At 48.9% G+C, this 17,136-nt stretch overlaps 2 protein-coding genes and 1 long non-coding RNA gene across 6 annotated transcripts; 1 reads left to right on the top strand and 2 right to left on the bottom strand.

Annotated features, from left to right (window-relative positions):
• Positions 1 to 1,599: 1,599 nt before the first annotated feature.
• On the bottom strand, positions 1,600 to 9,686 carry EIF1AD (eukaryotic translation initiation factor 1A domain containing). Of its 2 annotated transcripts, none has more exons than XM_033416994.2 (6): positions 9,208 to 9,686; positions 8,379 to 8,582; positions 8,127 to 8,235; positions 7,916 to 8,024; positions 7,696 to 7,743; positions 1,600 to 7,136 (listed from the first exon to the last, which is right to left on the bottom strand). In XM_033416994.2, exons 2-6 carry the CDS (start codon positions 8,463 to 8,465, stop codon positions 6,992 to 6,994), a joined length of 498 nt encoding a protein of 165 aa, XP_033272885.1. In that variant the 5' UTR covers positions 8,466 to 8,582; positions 9,208 to 9,686; the 3' UTR covers positions 1,600 to 6,991. The 2 variants fall into 2 exon arrangements, with proteins under 2 accessions (XP_033272885.1, XP_033272876.1); XM_033416985.2 differs by having other exon boundaries at positions 8,379 to 8,553; positions 9,208 to 9,684.
• A 47-nt stretch (positions 9,687 to 9,733) lies between these two features.
• BANF1 (BAF nuclear assembly factor 1) lies at positions 9,734 to 11,494 on the top strand. Its single transcript, XM_004286877.4, has 3 exons — positions 9,734 to 9,891; positions 10,571 to 10,718; positions 10,967 to 11,494. The coding sequence occupies exons 2-3, from the start codon at positions 10,596 to 10,598 to the stop codon at positions 11,111 to 11,113; spliced, it is 270 nt and encodes an 89-aa protein (XP_004286925.2). The 5' UTR covers positions 9,734 to 9,891; positions 10,571 to 10,595; the 3' UTR covers positions 11,114 to 11,494.
• Positions 11,495 to 11,967: 473 nt separating this feature from the next.
• Positions 11,968 to 17,084, bottom strand: LOC125965114 (uncharacterized). Of its 3 annotated transcripts, none has more exons than XR_007478642.1 (3): positions 14,274 to 17,084; positions 13,751 to 13,973; positions 11,968 to 12,297 (listed from the first exon to the last, which is right to left on the bottom strand). It is a non-coding gene; the product is annotated as an uncharacterized LOC125965114 (long non-coding RNA). The 3 variants fall into 3 exon arrangements; XR_007478640.1 differs by having other exon boundaries at positions 13,751 to 16,756; positions 16,848 to 17,084; XR_007478641.1 differs by having other exon boundaries at positions 13,751 to 17,084.
• Positions 17,085 to 17,136: the final 52 nt, after the last annotated feature.

Here is a 17,136-nt window from a genome sequence, read left to right as displayed (position 1 = left end):
ACAATAGAACTGTGGTTGTCAGAGACTGGAGGAAGGGCAAATGGGGAGTTGTTAACGGCTATGAAAAATTCATACACAAAAAAATTTCAACACACAAAAAAAAACAAAACCAAATACAAATACTTATAGAGCTGCATTAAGGGAAATTTTAGCCTTAAAAGGTAAGACTGTCCCACAGATTACCTAATTACAAAGGGAAAATAATACCTTCATAAGAAAATGACCTAGAAGCCATCCCTTTAACCAGGTGATCAAAATTGGCATCACCAATAGTTGGACATCCTGTATCACGTGCCTTGTGATCTGCAATAGATGAACATCATCTCTGTACCTGGTGATGTGGTCAAAGCACATCAGCTCTAGGTTTTTGCTAAAATTGTTTAACTCAAATCTAAGCATACAAAAATAATCACACAAATCCAAACCCAGGACATTTGTTATAAGAAAACTGGCCTGAACTTGTTAAAAAGTCTATTTTATGAAAAATAAACCAAAAAAATGTTAAGAAGTCTATTCTAAATTAAGAGGCTAAAGAGATGTAACAACTAAATGCAAAACCTATGTGTTTTGTATGTATAGAGAAGTAGAACATGACAAAATGTTATAAATTAGTGACCCTGTTGAAGGGTACACAGGTACTTATTTTATAATTATTTTACTTTTTCTTCAGATTTGAAAATTCCCTAACTAGTTTTGTGGGGAGGGAGGAGGTAGAGCTGAAAATCAATGAGTTAAGGACCAAACCAAAAGGGTTAGAAAAAGAACCACAGAATAAACCCAAAGGCAGTATAAGGAGAAATATGGTAAGAGCAGAAATTAATGAAATAGAAAAAAAACTAACAATGAGGAATGATAACAAAAAAGCCAGTGCCCTGGGCTTCCCTGGTGGCGCAGTGGTTGAGAGTCCGCTTGCCAATGCAGGGGACATGGGTTCGTGCCCCGGTCCGGGAAGATCCCACATGCCGCAGAGCGGCTGGGCCCATGAGCCATGGCCACTGAGCCTGCGCGTCCAGAGCCTGTGCTCCGCAACGGGAGAGGCCACAACAGTGAGAGGCCCGCATACCGCAAAAAAAAAAAAAAAAAAAAAAAAAAAAAGCCAGTGCCCTGAAGAGAGTAATAAATGAACTTCTGCCAAGATTGACAAGATTAAAAAAGAAAAAACACAAAAAAATAGTATTAGATATAAAAAAGGGGATATAACTTTGGATACAGTCAAGATTATGAACAAAAGGCAATTCTACAAATAACTTTGTGCCACAGATAAAATAAGAAAATATTTTTTCTTGAAAATATCACTGACTCGAGAACAGAAACCCGAGCAATCCTACACTCAATAAAAATCTAGAGTTAAAAACCTACCGCGAAGATGCCAGGCACAGGCGGTTTTACCAAAAATTTTAGAAGTGTAAAATCCCAATCTCACACAAACACTAATAATGAGAACATTCTCCAATTCACTTTACGAGGTTGGCATAACCTTGACAAAACCAAACCAAACCACCCAGACAAGGGCAACACAGGAAAGGAAAAGCTTAAACCATCTCACTTATGAACCTGGATGCCAAAATCCCCCAAACATCAGAAAACCAAATCCAGCAATACACTGAAAAATGTATTATGGCTATTTTATTCCAGGAATGCAAGGATGTCTTAACATGAGAAACTGTGTCAAGATATCTCACCACGTTTACATATTACAAGAGAAAAACCATGCGGCTAGCTCAGAGTGCCATGGGTGCTCCTTGGCACACATGTATGTGTGGCTGGATGACAAGGGAGGAAAGCGAGCTGGGCTGCATTGGGGGGGCTCCGATGGACATGACCTGGCTGTAAAGGTTGGTTGTAAAGTGATAGACGTGTGGAGTCTGGCGGGCTACAAGTCTTAAACCTAACTGCAGCAGGGGTCAGTACTATTAGGCAACAGATCACATGGACTGGCATTGGCATTGGGGAAGGAGGGCTCCTAAAAGCCAGCTCATTCGGGGACATCTATTCATATATGGTTGGACTCCACTACTAAGTTGGGAGAATAGAGGTGGAATTCAACTTTGGAGAATGACAAAGGGGAACAGTATACAGAATACAAGGACTCTACCTCCATCAGAATTCCTAGGTATGACCCCCAGGAGTTGAATGGCTGATAAGAGAGGAAGTCGAGATTAAAAGGTTTTAGGAAGAAAAAACAGGTTATTAGGTAGATCACAGAATCACTGAGGGCTGGAGAAAAACAGAAGGCCATGCTTAGATACAATGCCCCCCCAAATCACACAAGTACACCCGATAAAATGGGAAACAGGGAATTCCCTGCTGGTCCAGTGGTTAGGACTCAGTGCTTTCACTGCCGTGGCCTGGGTTCAATCCCTCGTCGGAGAAATGAGATTCCCGCAAGCGATGCGGCTCGGCCAAAAAAAAAAAGCAGGAAACAAAGGAGTATTTAAAAGAAGATTCTTAGCCCTAAATGTACTAGAAAACAAGTCTGAAATTAATTAATTAAGCATACAACCCAAGAAGTCAGAATGAGCACATAACCCCAAAGAAACAGAAGGAAAAGGCTAATAAAGTAGACAGGTATCTTGCAAAGCTAGTCAAAGAAAACAAAATACACAGAATTCAGGACAACGTTTGTTGTTTTGGGAATTCCCTGGCAGTCCAGTGGTTAGGACTCCGGGGTGCTCTCACTGCCCTGGGGTTCAATCCCTGGTTGGGGAACTAATATCTCACAAGCTGCACAGTATGGCCAAAAAAAAACCCTCCCCAAAACAAAAGCCACAAATGTTTGTTGTTTTATCTGCTCTCACCCCTTGCCCCCTTTTTGGGTAAAAGAACCTCTCTATTCCCTGGGAAACGCATGTCATATGGATCAGGGAGGTTCATCTCGCCTCCCCTTATTCCCCCTACTCAGCCCTGGCCAGAGTGGTTGCCAGGAGAGGGCAAGTGACCAGAGCAAGACCAGTCGGTCTTCCCTGAAGTTCATGGATCCTGAAGAAGTAACTCTTTGTCTGTCAGGACCAAGTGCAAACTGGAGCTTCCTGAAGAAAAAACCTATAGGGAGAAAGAGATTGCTGAACCAAGAGGAGCACAGACAATCCAAGAAATAAATGAGAGCCCTGACGAAATTATGCTGGCCTAGGTCAGCTCTGCCTAAAGCTCTGCCCTGAGACTGCAGAACAATGAGCTCTTGTTTGCTTCTGCTGGTTTGAATTAGACTTTTGTCACTTTTAAGTAAGACAGTCCCAAATGATACAAATAGTACGCATGATGTTTTGCAAAAAAAGGCTTAAATATACAAAAAACACACAATTCTAAAAATATATACATTATCAAAACTGACTCAAGGATAGAAAACTTGAATAAAATGCCACAGAAAAATTACAAGGCAAAGATCTACCCTTAAAAAAGGAATCAAGCACAGATTTTATAATTAAAATTCAATCAAACCCTGAAGAAACAACTCCTTTTCTTTAAAAAAAATATTTTTTTTAATAAATTTATTTTTGGCTAGATTTGGTCTTCATTCTTGCACACAGGCTTTCTCTAGTTGTGGCGAGGCGGGGCTACTCTTCATTGCAGTATGCACGCTTCTCGTCGCAGGGGCTTCTCTTGTTGCGAAGCACGGGCTCTAGGCCCACGGTCTTCAGTAGCTGTGACACGAGGGCTCAGTAATTGCGGCTCGCAGGCTCTAGAGCGCAGGCTCAGTAGTTGTGGCGCATGGGCTTAGCTGCTCCGCGGCATGTGGGATCTTCCTGGGCCAGGGATTGAACCTGTGTCCCCTGCACTGGCAGGAGGATTCTTAGCCACTGTGCCACAAGGGAAGTCCCAAAACAACTCCTTTTCTATAAATTACTCCAGTCCAAAGAAAAAGATTAAATGTCTCCAAACCCATTCTACAAGGCTAGCATAATGCTGTTGTCAAAATGGGACACAGAAATCATTAAAATAAAAAATGAAATTGGCCCAAGGATAGACACAAAAATCCTAAATAAATAAATATAAAACTAAGCAGAGTTTACATCAGAATTCAAGAATGGTTCAACACCAGGAAACCTAATCATGTAAATCAGTGCAATAATAAAAAAAATCTTTTGACTATCTCATAAATGTCAAAATTCATCACTGTTGAATACAGGAAAAAAACACTCAGTAAGTTGGGTACAGAAGGAAACATCTTCAGCCTAATGAAGTTTATCAACCAGAAACTCAAAGCAAGAATAATATTTCATGATGAAACATGAGAACAATTCTCACTAAGAGAGGAACAAACAAGGGTGCCATTCAACATTATACTGGAAGTCCTGGCCTCCACAATTCACAAGGAAAAGAAATGAGTGTAAAGGACAGGATGAAACTGCCGCTGGTAGAATATGATTTGACACTCTATCCAGAAAGCCAAGAGAATCAACTGAAGAACTCTTAGAACTAATGAGAATTCAGTTAGATAAATAGGTGGGCACACAGAGACGGACAGCTTTCCCACCTGCCAGTGATAGTTGGAAATGTAATTTCAAAAGAACACATTGATAACAACAAATAGCTCTAAAATTCTTAAGACTACATTGAACTAGACCCATATGAAGACAACATTTTTTTTTTTTTTGGCCGCATGGCTTGCAGGATCTTAGTTCCCCAACCAGGGATCAAACCAGTGCCCCCTGCAGTGGGAGTGTGGAGTCCTAACCACTGGACCCCCAGGGAATTCCCAGAAGATAACATCTTATAAAAGAACACACATAACTAATTTCTGTATAGGAAGATCAAAAACAACCGTTAAGTACCACTCCTCTCCAAATCAAACTATGAGATTTAAAACCACGCCAATGGAAATTGCAACAGAACTTTTAAATGCAATGACCAGTTCATCCTAAAGTTTTTATGTAAAAGAAAACAGGAAAATTCCAAGGAACGATGGGGCAAGGGTGAGGGAGAATGAGTTATCAATCATGCTATAAAATATGGCGTGTGCACACACAATCAGTGTGCCAGATTCCAAAGAGATCCATATATATGCAGGAATTTCATTTATTTTAAAAAAGGTATTTTGAACCAGTGAGCAAAGAATGAACCACTCAATAAATGGTATAGGGACAAGTGGCTAGCCCTTTAGGGAAAAAAATTAGCCATCTTCCATACAAAAATAAACTTCAGATGAGTTAAAAATACACTCACATCTTCAACTTACCTGGTTAATTTTTTGCTCACAAATGTATATACACACATTTCTATACGTGCGTATGTACACATGTAAGCATACACACACGTGTATATACGTATTTAAGACTACACTAAGCAAGCGTAAGAGAGTGAATGAGGAGCAGGTAAATGAAGTGGTAGCTGGAGAGGATGTGGGATCAGTGACAGGTTTTTTTTCTGGTTGTTTTTCAGATGGGAGATTGTATAGCACCTTTGATGCTAACATACCCAGTACACAGGATGACAAAAACCAAAACTCACAAAAACTCCTTAAGTAAAGAGAGACAGGCTCCAAAGCACGAGAGGAAAGGCTTAAGTCCCACTGGATTACAATGGGCAGTAAAATGACAGGAAGATCCATGAGCACAGTTGTAGGGTTGGTAACAGAGAGGTAAAAGTTCCCTCCAATGGTTACTATTTCTTAATGAAGAATGAGCTGCAGTCTGTAACTATCAGGCTAAGAGGGATTTGGTAAAAAAAAAAAAAAAAGTTTTCTAATACGACATCCCAGGGTAGATCTGCCAGGCAGTGCTGCATGGCCATCTGAGGTTTGTAATTACGAATTTAAGGTAAAACTAATGAACCAGGTTGGCTATTTTCTCTAACAGTTACTTGCGTACAGGCACAGAGGTGAATGACTGGGTTGACCCAAGGTTAGGTTTTACTAGATGAACATGATGGAGGAAGAAAGGGAGTACAGGGTGTAGACCACGGAATTGATGCTGCACAGGGAAGGAAGTGAAGATAGGAGAATGATGGTGAGAATGTGGCAGGGCTGGAAGATGAAGATAAAGAATTTCTATGGGGGGCGGGAGGGGTGGTAGTTGAGCAAGGAGGCCTGGAGGTGGTGATTGTACAGGTTTTTGAATTCAAATGGCGTTGCAATTTCTAGTGACGTCAGGGGTCCAGAGAGTGACTACAGATATAGGCAACAGGCCTGAAATAGAAGACAAGGGCATTAGTGATGGGGACATCAAGGACCTAGGTGGCCATAGTGTTGAACGGGCCCATCCATGGGATATAGAAAAACAATGATGGAAGCAAGAGTAGAAGACTCTAAGCCAGGAGGTAAACTTCAACGTCTGAGCAGTGACTAAAAGGTGAATGCCAGCAATGAAGAGGGAGAATGTACAGTCAGAGGTAAAAAGCTTCCAAGGAGAAATGGGATGATGTGGTTTGCACGAGGGCTGAGGAGTGATGGTCTGAGTAGCCATGAGGAGGCCACCAACCAGGGGATGTACATAGCAGCATGATGGTGGGCGCTCCTGCAGTCACAAGTGACTAGAAAGGCAGGGAGAACAGCTTACGAGGCACTGTGAAATTCATCCTGAGGGTCTCGTAAAGGCAGATGGGCACTAAGCCCCACTGTGATCCTGAATGCCTGAACCGGTACTAACTGCAAGCAGGCAATGAGGTGGAAATGCTCCCAGTTACTAAGTACATGCAAGGAAGCACACAGGGCCTGGCACTTACTAAGTGCCCGACGAGAGAGGGAGAAACTAGGAAAGATTCCAGCCATTTCCCATTTCCTGCCCATTCAGCCCACCTGCCCATAAGGACACCACCTAGGAGCAGTTTTTAACTTTACCACATGTCCCTCCTTCCTCCAAAGAGCCACTCTGACACCAGCGTAAGTCACCACCCACCAGGGGTTTAATTCTCCTATGTCAGAAAGTCAGTTCAGAGAAGGGCCCTGCCTTGTCCCCATCCAGGGGGAAAGATCCACAGAGGCTCCTGGGCATGTCCAAGCTCAGAGGAGCCAAGGACTATTCCCTGAGCAGGAGGAGAAGAGGGTCCCGGGGTCTCAGGCTGTCTCCTCTTCTTCACTCTCCTCCTCACTCTCATGACACTGTCTGCGGTTGGTGTTAACAAAAAGGTCAGCATCACCTTCAGAGCTGGACTCTTCTCCCGATGACTGTGGCTCAGCTGGGAGTTCTGGCTGAGCCTGTCTGCATCGGGGTGGGGGGAAAAGGACAATTAGCCCAAGGCCTTCTGGGAAAACCAAGAAGCCCCACAAAAAGGAGGACCATATGGCCGAGCAGTCAGGGCTCAGCGAGTCAGACACAGAGAGAATCGCAGGAAACTTGGCCAAGAAAAAGTGGCAAGAAACTACCTCCTCCTCACCCCCACCTCAAAAATTTGCTAGAAAAAAAAAAAATTTGCTAGAGCTACTGACTTTAATAATAATGATTCTACTACAACCAACACTCAATAAACCCACACTGCTCACCAGGTACTATGCTCAGCAATTTTACAAGCGTTATTCTCTTTAACCCTTACAAAGTTCCCATTTTATAGGTTAACCTGCTTAAGGTCACTCAGTTATAACTCACAAGGCCGAAACTTTAACCCAGGGGATCTGACTTTTAAATCATACTTTCAACCACAAATTTAGAAGCTCTCACCAGGGACCCTATGTAGGAATGAAGGAAGGTTCTATTTCCCCTCAAGGTACCAAGGCCTGAAGCCCCATTTTCTGTCTTCCCTACCCCAGGACTTGTGCCTCACCTGTTCTGGTTGTTGTGTTTCTCAGCCACTTCGGAGAAGGCCTCAGGCCTGTGCCAAGAGAAGAGCCGAAGTCAGAAAGGACAGAGAAACTCCTCAGCAAAAAAGCTGTTTCCAGCTGTTCCTGCCTGAGATGCCATGATCTTCCCTCCCCCAAATCCACAACTAGGAAGTAAATCCTCCAGAGAAGTAGGGCAGCCAGTGACCAAGGGGACCATCCTACCAGAGCCCCTCCTTCTGCAAAGAGCGCACATGGTCTTTGCAGAGCACAAAGGAGATCTCGGCCTTCACCTTCTCTCCCTCTTCAATAGGGTCAACAATGAGAAAGTCCCCTGCAGGTAGAGAGGAGAAAAAGCACAGTCAGTCCTGCTTGCAGTGGTGGAAGCTGAGGCCATAGGAAACGGTTCTGTCTCCAAAAGGGCTGCCTCTCTCACCTCTCTTGATCCAGATGTTCTTGCGGTATTTGGAGGGCATGCTCACCAGGAAGCGCTGCCCCTCGGCTGTCTCCACCTCATGCAGATTGTTCCCTGGGGTCCTGAGTACCTGGTCCAGGAGAGATCAATTACCAGTCAGCCTCATCAGCCGGTTCCAACACCCACTGAGCTGCGGTGCACCCTGCCCCCACCCCAGGGGCCCAACAGGAGTGGAGAGCGGGGGCAGAGCAGCTGGTCCCCAATGTCACTTACCCTCACGATCTGCTGCTGGTCGGAGGGCACCATGTGCTCCCCCAGCAACTCCTTCACCACATGCTTCCTCTTGGTGGCCTGAGACATGTTGGGTCCTGTTCCAGGGCGGTGAGGGATGCAGAGACTATCAACTCCTCCTCCTGAGTTTCTTGGATGGCAGGCTCAGAGTGCACGACTGTTTTGAAGATGGGGAGAGGCCTTTTACTGAGGAGTGACACAGTGTCCTGGTTAAGAACATGAGCTCCGAAATCCAATTGCTTGGATTCAAACCCTACCTTGGTTATTTCCTGGCTGTTCAATTTCTCTAGACCTCAGAGAAAAGCAGTAGCTAACTCAGAACACGGTTATTAAAACAAAATAATCGTAAGCAAAACACTTAGCACAGTGTGAGGCACGTAAAAAAACTCGTATTATTCTTAAGTACTGACATAACCACAAAAACTAAATACGTGTTCTAGAAAAATCAATCATTCTGGCAGCCACTTGGGGAAGGAGTAAGATAAACCATTTCTTCCTCAACATGCTTGTACATCCCAGGTGCAGCACAACCACACAACACAGATGCTCAATCTCTCAACACAGTACAGACACAGACAAGTTAGGAGAATCCAAGTCAGGAACGAGTTAATTAAAGGTCAGGGTAGGCTGGCTTGGTCTTCGACATCTACTGTTTCTGACTTGGGTACTGAAAAAACAAGGACTAATGCGTACTCAGGAGATTGATGGCTTCCAAAGGAAACTCCGACGTGTCATCCCTAGCTGCCGCCCCCTGCCCTCCTGCCTCCCTATTACGGAGGAAAAACGCTCAGAGAGAAAGCCCCATACTTACTCTCTGGCCCTCGAATCCCACGGGCGCTGCCTGAAAAGACCCCGCTCTCCAGGCTGGACGCTGAGATCGACTCGTCCACGACTCACTTCGCAGCTGAGCCAATGAAAGCCCAGAAAAAGGACTTGTCGGCGGTCACGACAGTGGAGTCGTCTTGGACTCGGGTCTCCTACGCCTCCGGTTCCCGTCAGACTTTCGCAAGCCCGACGGCGAGGAGAACAGCGCGTGTCAGCCTGAGTCGCACACCGTACTTCCGGCGCTCTCCCGGAAGTCTCCCGGCCACGCCTCTCTCCTTGTCCGTCCCTCTAACTCTTCCCACCATCAGGTTGGCCAAGGGTAAGTCCTTTAGGTTCCGGATGCCGTGCAGGAGAGAAATAAAGTTTTCTTATCACAGACCTCTGCTCCCTGAGACCGGAAATGCTTCCCGAGAAGCGAGACCACAAAAGGCAGCCCGGCCTCCCGCGAAGGAACCGGAAAGGAGCGCCTACTAAGGGCGCCCTCGAGGTCCGGGGGTGCCTCAACTCGGTGATTCTAAGCGGCTAGAAGTGCCCAATGTAGATTTTTTTTTTTTTTAAGGCGGCCCTTGAAGCGACCCGGAAGCGGAAGTGGAAGAAAGTTCTAGTGGGTTGAGGGATCGGCGGGAGCAGCCGGGTGGCGGGAGAACCCGTTACGGAACCGGAGCTGTGGGTGAGTGCGAGCCGCGGAGCAAGGCCCGGGCTGGAGGTCGGAGGAGGCGCAGGGAGGAGGGAGAGAGGAGGGGCCGCAAGTGCTGCGACGGGCCAGAGGATGCGCTTTCGGACGTGCCCTGTGGGAGGGCTCGGCCGCGGCACGGGGAGGGGGCGGGGCGCGGCGCGTTTGGGGCGGGCCCGGCGGCGTGGGACGCGGAGGGGGCTGGTGGCGTGGAGCTTGAGGGGCTGGCTGAGCGGGTGTGTGCGCTCCCGCTGCGCCTTCGCTCTGTGAACAGCCTGTGGGGCGGGTGGGAGAGCCCTTCATTTGCTTTTCGGACCAGGTGGTCGTTCCATTCTGGGTCAGTGCCGCCTTTGCCCAGCCAAGGTCACAGAGCAGTGACAGCTTTAGGATGGGCCCTGGGTACTGAACGACACTCTTTGTCCTGCGTGAGCCACCTGTTAGGGCAGGATAGTTTCTCCTGTGGGGCGGTACCAAAACGCACCTCCCGCAGGGAGTGGCAGAGACCTTTGTCTTGAACAGTGAGGAAAAGACTTTTCTTGATTCTGTTTTCTCATCCGTAAACTGGGGGAAATCGAGAAAGCCTTCCTAACGGATGCTCTAGCTCTCTTTTACTGTGAGATTGCCAGTGGGCCTTCGAGAGTTCCCCGGTTTTTAGCCGTAACTTCCCTTTTCTTAGGATTCCCAGATTAAGCCTGATCAAGATGACAACCTCCCAAAAGCACCGAGACTTCGTGGCAGAGCCCATGGGGGAAAAGCCAGTGGGAAGCCTGGCCGGCATTGGCGAAGTCCTGGGCAAGAAGCTGGAGGAAAGGGGCTTTGACAAGGTGTGGGGCGGCTGCGTGCAGCCGGGGAGGGCTGGGGGTGGCCGACTACAGTGCTTCCCCGCCGCTGGGGAGTGAGGAGAGTGCGTGTACCTGTTGGGGATGGGCGGTGGTGTGAGATCTGCAGAGCCCGCAGGCTGGAGCCTGCCCCGTCTCCTGGGCTCCTGTGCTGGGAGCGGCACGGAAGTGGCCTTCTTGTCTTAGTCCCACAGAGCGCTCAGCAGCCCGCCTTTGCTTTGCCCATCTTGCAGGCCTATGTGGTCCTTGGTCAGTTTCTGGTGCTAAAGAAAGATGAAGATCTTTTCCGGGAATGGCTGAAGGACACGTGCGGTGCGAACGCCAAGCAGTCCCGGGACTGCTTCGGGTGCCTTCGAGAGTGGTGCGACGCGTTCTTGTGATGCTCTCTGGGGAGCCCCCGACCCCGAGCCCCAGCACTGAGTCTCCAGAGTTTGCAGCCAAGTGAGGACTCCTTCCCCGTCCTCTACAAAGGAAAAGATTGCTGTTGTTGTGCGCACGTCCCATGGACTCCAGGGTCTTTTGGGAGTTCTCTCCCCTCACCATTTCAACTTTTTTGGAATTCTTATCCTTGCATGCATCCCCCTTTTCCTTTCCCTGCCAGTTTCGTGACAGCAGTTACCAGCTTTTCTGAGTGATTCCTGGCCCTGTCCCCGCCCCCCTGCTCCCACCTCTGGTCTGTTTTATGCCATTTGGCCCTATTTCTGGCAGAACAGTCACTGTCCTTGTAAAGTTTTTTAAATCAATAAAGTCAGTGGCCTTCATGACTGGGCTTTGTATATGAGAAGCAGGCGGGCTGGGAGTGGCCTATTCCTCCGGGAGTGACCAGGTTTGCCGCCCTCCTTATCAGTGCACATCAAAACTGGCAGTTTCCTTCCCACTCTGGAGGGCAGCCATCCTGGCCACACGGGCCTTGGGCAGGTGGCTTGGCGTGTCTCAGTCCTTTAGTAATGTGGGAGAGAGTGTGGGTTGATCCCTTCCTGGGATCCAGATGTCCATGTGGTCAACAGCTGGGCTAGGTAGCACCTGGTGGAAAAGTCAGTGGCAGTCAGAGCTACTAGGAAAAGGGTGGCTGGGATGTGGGTGAAGGTTTACCTGCCAACTGTCCTGTGCTCTCCTGGCCTCTGGGAGGAGTGGGCAGGGCTCTTGCAGTCTGCCCTGTTCTCTTAGGGAGGCAGAAAGAATGTGAGCATCACAACTGGGGTAGGGGCTTGAGTGGGATACACTTTTACCCGGTTATTTTCATCTTTATTTCCTTGCAGGTTTGGTATGAACTAGGTCCAGAGCTAAGATCTTTGCAAACACTTGTTTCTTTCACAGTAACAAGTGACTGTTTCCTCTTCTACGGGTGAGGAAGACTGGTCCTCAAAACATAATATGGAAACCTGAGAGCCCTGTGTTCCTTGGTCATGGCGCTTGGCCTCTCTGAGGCTCAGTTTCCCCTCCTGGAAAGTGATGCTGTAAGGATCAGATGCAGTGCTGGAATTGTTCAGGACACCGGCACACCTGCACTGGCACCTCAGCGAGTGTTCACAGCAGCTTTGTTTATCCTCAGAGGGTTTACAGTCTGGTGAGGAGAGAAATGACATAATAAATACAAACATTGCGATAATATGAGAAGATTTTCATGATCTCAGGGCAGGGAAAGATTAAGAAAAAGTTGATAAGTTCAACTCCATTATAGAAACTTCCGTCATCTAAAGATACCATAAAGCGAGTGAGGAGCCTAACCCATGGTTGGAAATATTTGCAACACACATCGACCACAAAGGACTCTCTAGAGCAAGTTCAGAGCTGCAGTCAAGAAAAAGCAGACAACACAACAGGATAATGGGTAAAAGACGTGGAAGGCAGCCACAGAGGAATCCCCAAGTGGTAAATAAGCCTGTTAGAAGGTGTTCAATCACATTCGTAGTCAGAAATGCAAACACGATGCCATTATACGCTCACGTATAGTTGTAAGTCAGACGATACCAAGTGCCGATGAGGAAGTGGAGCAACAGGATCAGATACCCAGCTGGTGGGAGCGTAAATTGGTATGAACAGTTGGGGAAAAGGGTGTTTGCCAGTAAAACTGAAGACCCACCCTATGAGCCAGCAATTCCGCTCCCAGGGTTGTGACGGAGGACACGCACACCTGCACCAGCACTTGAGCGACTGTTCACAGCAGCTTTGTATATAAGGGCCCCCAGCTGGATCCCTATGTAGGGATCTCCGTGGGTGGTAAAACTAGAGGGAAAAAAAAATGCTTATTGCAAAAGTCGATGGTAAAGAAAAAGAAGTTGGGAGTGATTGCCTTTGGGGGAGGGAGGCGGGTGTAATGCCTGGGAGCACTTGGGGCCGGGAGTGGCAGTTTCCACTTTTTGACCTGTGTGGTGGTGATCAGATACGTTCTGTGTACTTCTCTGCACATTAGCTACGTCTCAGAACAGTAGAAGAAAGATAAAAGGGAAACCAAAAAGACCTGAGGATAGAGCAAGTAGGTGATTACTCAAAGTATGATGGTTATTAGTACAGATGAAGGTTCAGTGCAAGTTTGGGTCTGGGAAGTGTGAGAAGCCCCCCTGGAAGGTCACCAGGTGGCCGGACCTGGGCCCAGCTTGTGTTAACAGGCTGCTGCCTGGGAGGGTGCCAGTCTGAAGACCAGACTGAGGTGGTAATGTGGGCTGTCCCTGGAGTTTCAGGCCATACTGTGTTTCTGATGTTACTCTCGTTGGGTCCAGGGTCACCTTGGAGTCCCCTCAGCCTTGACCCATGTGCTGTGATGCTGTCACACAGGCCTGGTGTGCTTAGGCAGGGGCTGGGCAGGGCCACGGCCTCTCCCTGCTCAGCCTTGGTACTGCCACATGGTCACTGGCACTCTGTGAGGTAATGGAGACTCCCTCCTCTTCCACGACACCCTTCCTGCGGCTCCTCTCCCTGCTGGTTGCTGGGGGCCGCCCAGCGGAGCCCTGTGGGACAGGCTTCCCTGCCTCATGCACAGGCTTTGTCTGTGAAGGGGCTGAAGCCTGCCTTCTCACCTCACCCTCGGGCCCAGGCAGTATCTGTGACAGGTTGGTGGGCCCCGAACCCTCAATCTGGTCTTCTTCGTGCGTCGCACCCAACTTCCCGCATCAGTCCTGGAGCTGTAGGAGACCAATGGCATCTGGAATGTTCCTTGTGACAGCAGTCTCTCAGAGACCCAGCCCCACCTCGACCAGCAGGACAAAGGGAACGAGGCCTGGAACGTTGGAGAAAGCAGACCTGGGTGGGAATGGGTAGGAGGTGAGTTATCTAGATGTCAGCCCACACTGCCTGACAGGATGTGCCTGGCCGGAGACATGGGTGGGCCTGGAAATCAGCAAATATTGACCCGGTTTTCCTTCTCCCTGCTGCACCCGAGCCAGAGCTTGATGCCCTGAACCAGCCTATCACGAGTTCTCAGATCTGCCCCAAAGCTTGAGGTGGACCCAACCCATGAACTCCGGGGTCCTGAAGGGGTCCTGCTGCCCCTGGGGAGGAAGTAGGGAGAGGCTACAGGGCAAACCCAAGCCCAAGACTCACCTTGCCACCTGCCCCAGTAGCAGCCCAGAAGGTGTGAAGTACGTGCTCGTGACCATCACACGCGTACGTGTGAAGTACGTGCCCAGAAGGTGTGAAGTACATGCACCTCCCTTCCATGTTGCCTCCTCCCTGCAGGGACCCAGGGCTCTCTCTACTGTCACTTCTGGCCTTGAAGGATGGTAGCTTGAAAGAGCCCGCCAGGCCTGGCTCTGTGCTCAGTTCCTTCCGTGCGAACTGGAACAAGTTGCTTCACTGCTCTGAGCCTCAGTCTCCTCCTCTGTCAGCTGGTGCAGGTTTGTGAAGATTCAACCAGCTAATGAACGCAAAACCCAGGGCACTTGGGAGAGCTTCTCCCCAGAGGGCAGCTTTAATCACGGTCGGATCGCAGCTTTCCTTGCCACACAGCCACTTTTCCAGGACATGATCCATCAGGAAAGGGGAGACGAGCCCTGGGCAGGGAATAACTGCGGCCCAGCTTAAGGTTCAAGGAAGAGGGTTCTGGGAGCAGCGTGAAGGCCCGGGGTAACATGATCCTGGGGTGAAGGGGATATCGAGGGCCCACCCTGGCCAGCAAGACCCATCAGCCAGGGACAAGAGAGGGGTGCCGTGGGCAACCCGGGTTGGGATGTCTGGGTCACAGCAAAACTGAAAGCCGTGTCCTGTGGCCAGTGGGGATGGCCCATCCGAGCTCAAACCTGGCCCAGGCCTCCTTCTGGAAGCCAGAGTGGTCCAGACTAAGCATGAATGGAGTCCAGGCTAAGACTATTTTCCAGATGAGACCCAGCCCTGGGAAAACCCTTCCCGGGGCACCCGCACCCCCAGGGAGCCTCCCTCTGCACAGCAGACCTCATATCCCTGTGGAGTGGTCCAGAACTCACACACTAGGATGCTGGCACATGGTTTCCCCCCAGCGCCCACCCCTGACCCTTCCCCTTTGACCCTGCATTTCCTCCTTGTAAAAAGTAATAATCACTGCTTCTGCAGAGCTGTTACGAGGATGAGAGAACATATGTTGAGTCCCTGGTGCAAGGCCCGGCTCATATCAGGAGCCTGATAATTGTTAATTTCCCTTCCCCATCCCTCTTTTCTCACCAGGACACCACTTCTAGCTGAGTGAGTGACCTTAGACAAGTGTCCTGACCTCTCTGATTAACTTTCTTCATCTGCAAAATGAGGATGATGCTTACTCAGGGTGCTTACGAGAACAGACCAGTGGGTGAAAAGTCTTTGAAAATTGTTAGGTTGGCATGCAAAAGATTTGCTGGTGTCAGCACAAAGGAATAACAGGTAGAGTAGGGGCAAGTGAGCTGGGGACCCACTGGCCCTTGGTGAGTCAGAGACTGGGCCTTGGCTTATTTCCCAGGGAGCTGTTGGAGTTTAAGTGTGGCCACAGCTGAGTTCCAAGTAACAGGAGAGCAGATCCGGGAGAACCCAAGGAGACTCCTGGCCCCCTGGGGCTACCTCTTCACCTCTCCCCTGGGCTGCGGGCTTGGGCCTCTTACTCCCCCACTCCCAGCTTCTCTCAGGTTGGGCTCCTGCCTGACCTTGGCCTCCTCATCAAGCCAAGCTCTTGCCAGCTCTCACACAAATGGGTCTGTCCCTTTAAGGCAGACACCTGAGCCCACAACAAACTTGAGACTGTCCCTTGGCATCCAAAGATTGTTTTTCACAGCTGGGCTGAGGGGGTGGGGTAGTAGTTGGACTGGGCAGTGACCACACTGGTCCTGGTCTCCCTGGGAGAAATCAGTGCCTTTCCTGGCCCTGGGATTCTGAGAGGCCGAGAATTGGTGGGGGTGCCGGGGGGGATGCTGGATGCTTTCTCATAATATTCATCACAATCATAGCTACCACTTATTAAGCACCAACACTTTGTTGGGTACTGAAAACCACAGCCTGTCCCAAACCCCAGGTAAGATCCTTGGAGGCCCTAAGCACTAATAAAATCTTTGTGTCCCAGGAGCAAAAAGCCCCACCTCCCCCTGGCAACAAGTGATTAAAAGTACAAATGACCCTGAACTCTAAAATACTAATTCCAAAACATCCCAACAAAAGCCACACTTTTCCCGTGTTGACTACTTCAATGCTGTTTTTTATAGATTGTCAGATTATTCCAAAAAACATCATAGCCCTATATTGCTGGTACCTCCAGCACAGGCCCAGTTTACCTATGGGTGACCCAGTCTCAGGCCATTATTGTCAGCACAACCTTAGAAGACAAGAGTTGTCACATTTCTTCAGATGAGGACACTGAGGCTCCCAGAGGTCCAGGGACTTGCTGGAAGTCCCCCCGGCAGTAAACAGCAGAGCTGGGACCACCCACACACCTCCTTCTGGCCAGTTCTCATTCTTTGGGTTCAGTCTGGCTTGAGAGCACAGATTTGGCTTAGACTGCTGGGGCTCAAAAGCCAGTGTCACCGTTTACTTTTTACCAGTCGGTGTCCTTGGGCAAAATCAGTTGTTCCGTCTTTCTCCTGTTCACTCCTCTGTAAAGTGGAAACATTACTGATCCCCACGTCATGCTGGTTGTGAGGGTTAAACAGTGCCCGGCTCGGCGCAGTAACATCTCCTACTTACCTGCTGTTTATACAGCTCCTGGCCTCCCCTAAGCCCTTTACTTACTGAATCCTCACAGCAACCCGTTTCACAGAGGCGGAAATTGAGACCGTGAGAGTTAAGTAACTTCTCCAAGGCTACACAGTGGAGACAGTTAAGAGCTTGCTGGTAGCTGTTGTTGGTATTTCACACGTGATGGGCCTCTGTGAACTGTCCCACTGGTGGCACTTGTTGCTGGGGGCTGTCCTTGACCTTTCCCTCACCGGACTAGGTGTGCCTGGAGGGCACGCAGCGTCGTGATACACAGGTG

This window comes from Orcinus orca, chromosome 8, assembly GCF_937001465.1.
Source record: "Orcinus orca chromosome 8, mOrcOrc1.1, whole genome shotgun sequence".
Classification (NCBI taxonomy): domain Eukaryota; kingdom Metazoa; phylum Chordata; class Mammalia; order Artiodactyla; family Delphinidae; genus Orcinus; species Orcinus orca.
Note: the sequence above shows the minus strand (reverse complement) of the source record. Positions and strands in the feature narration are given on the sequence as shown.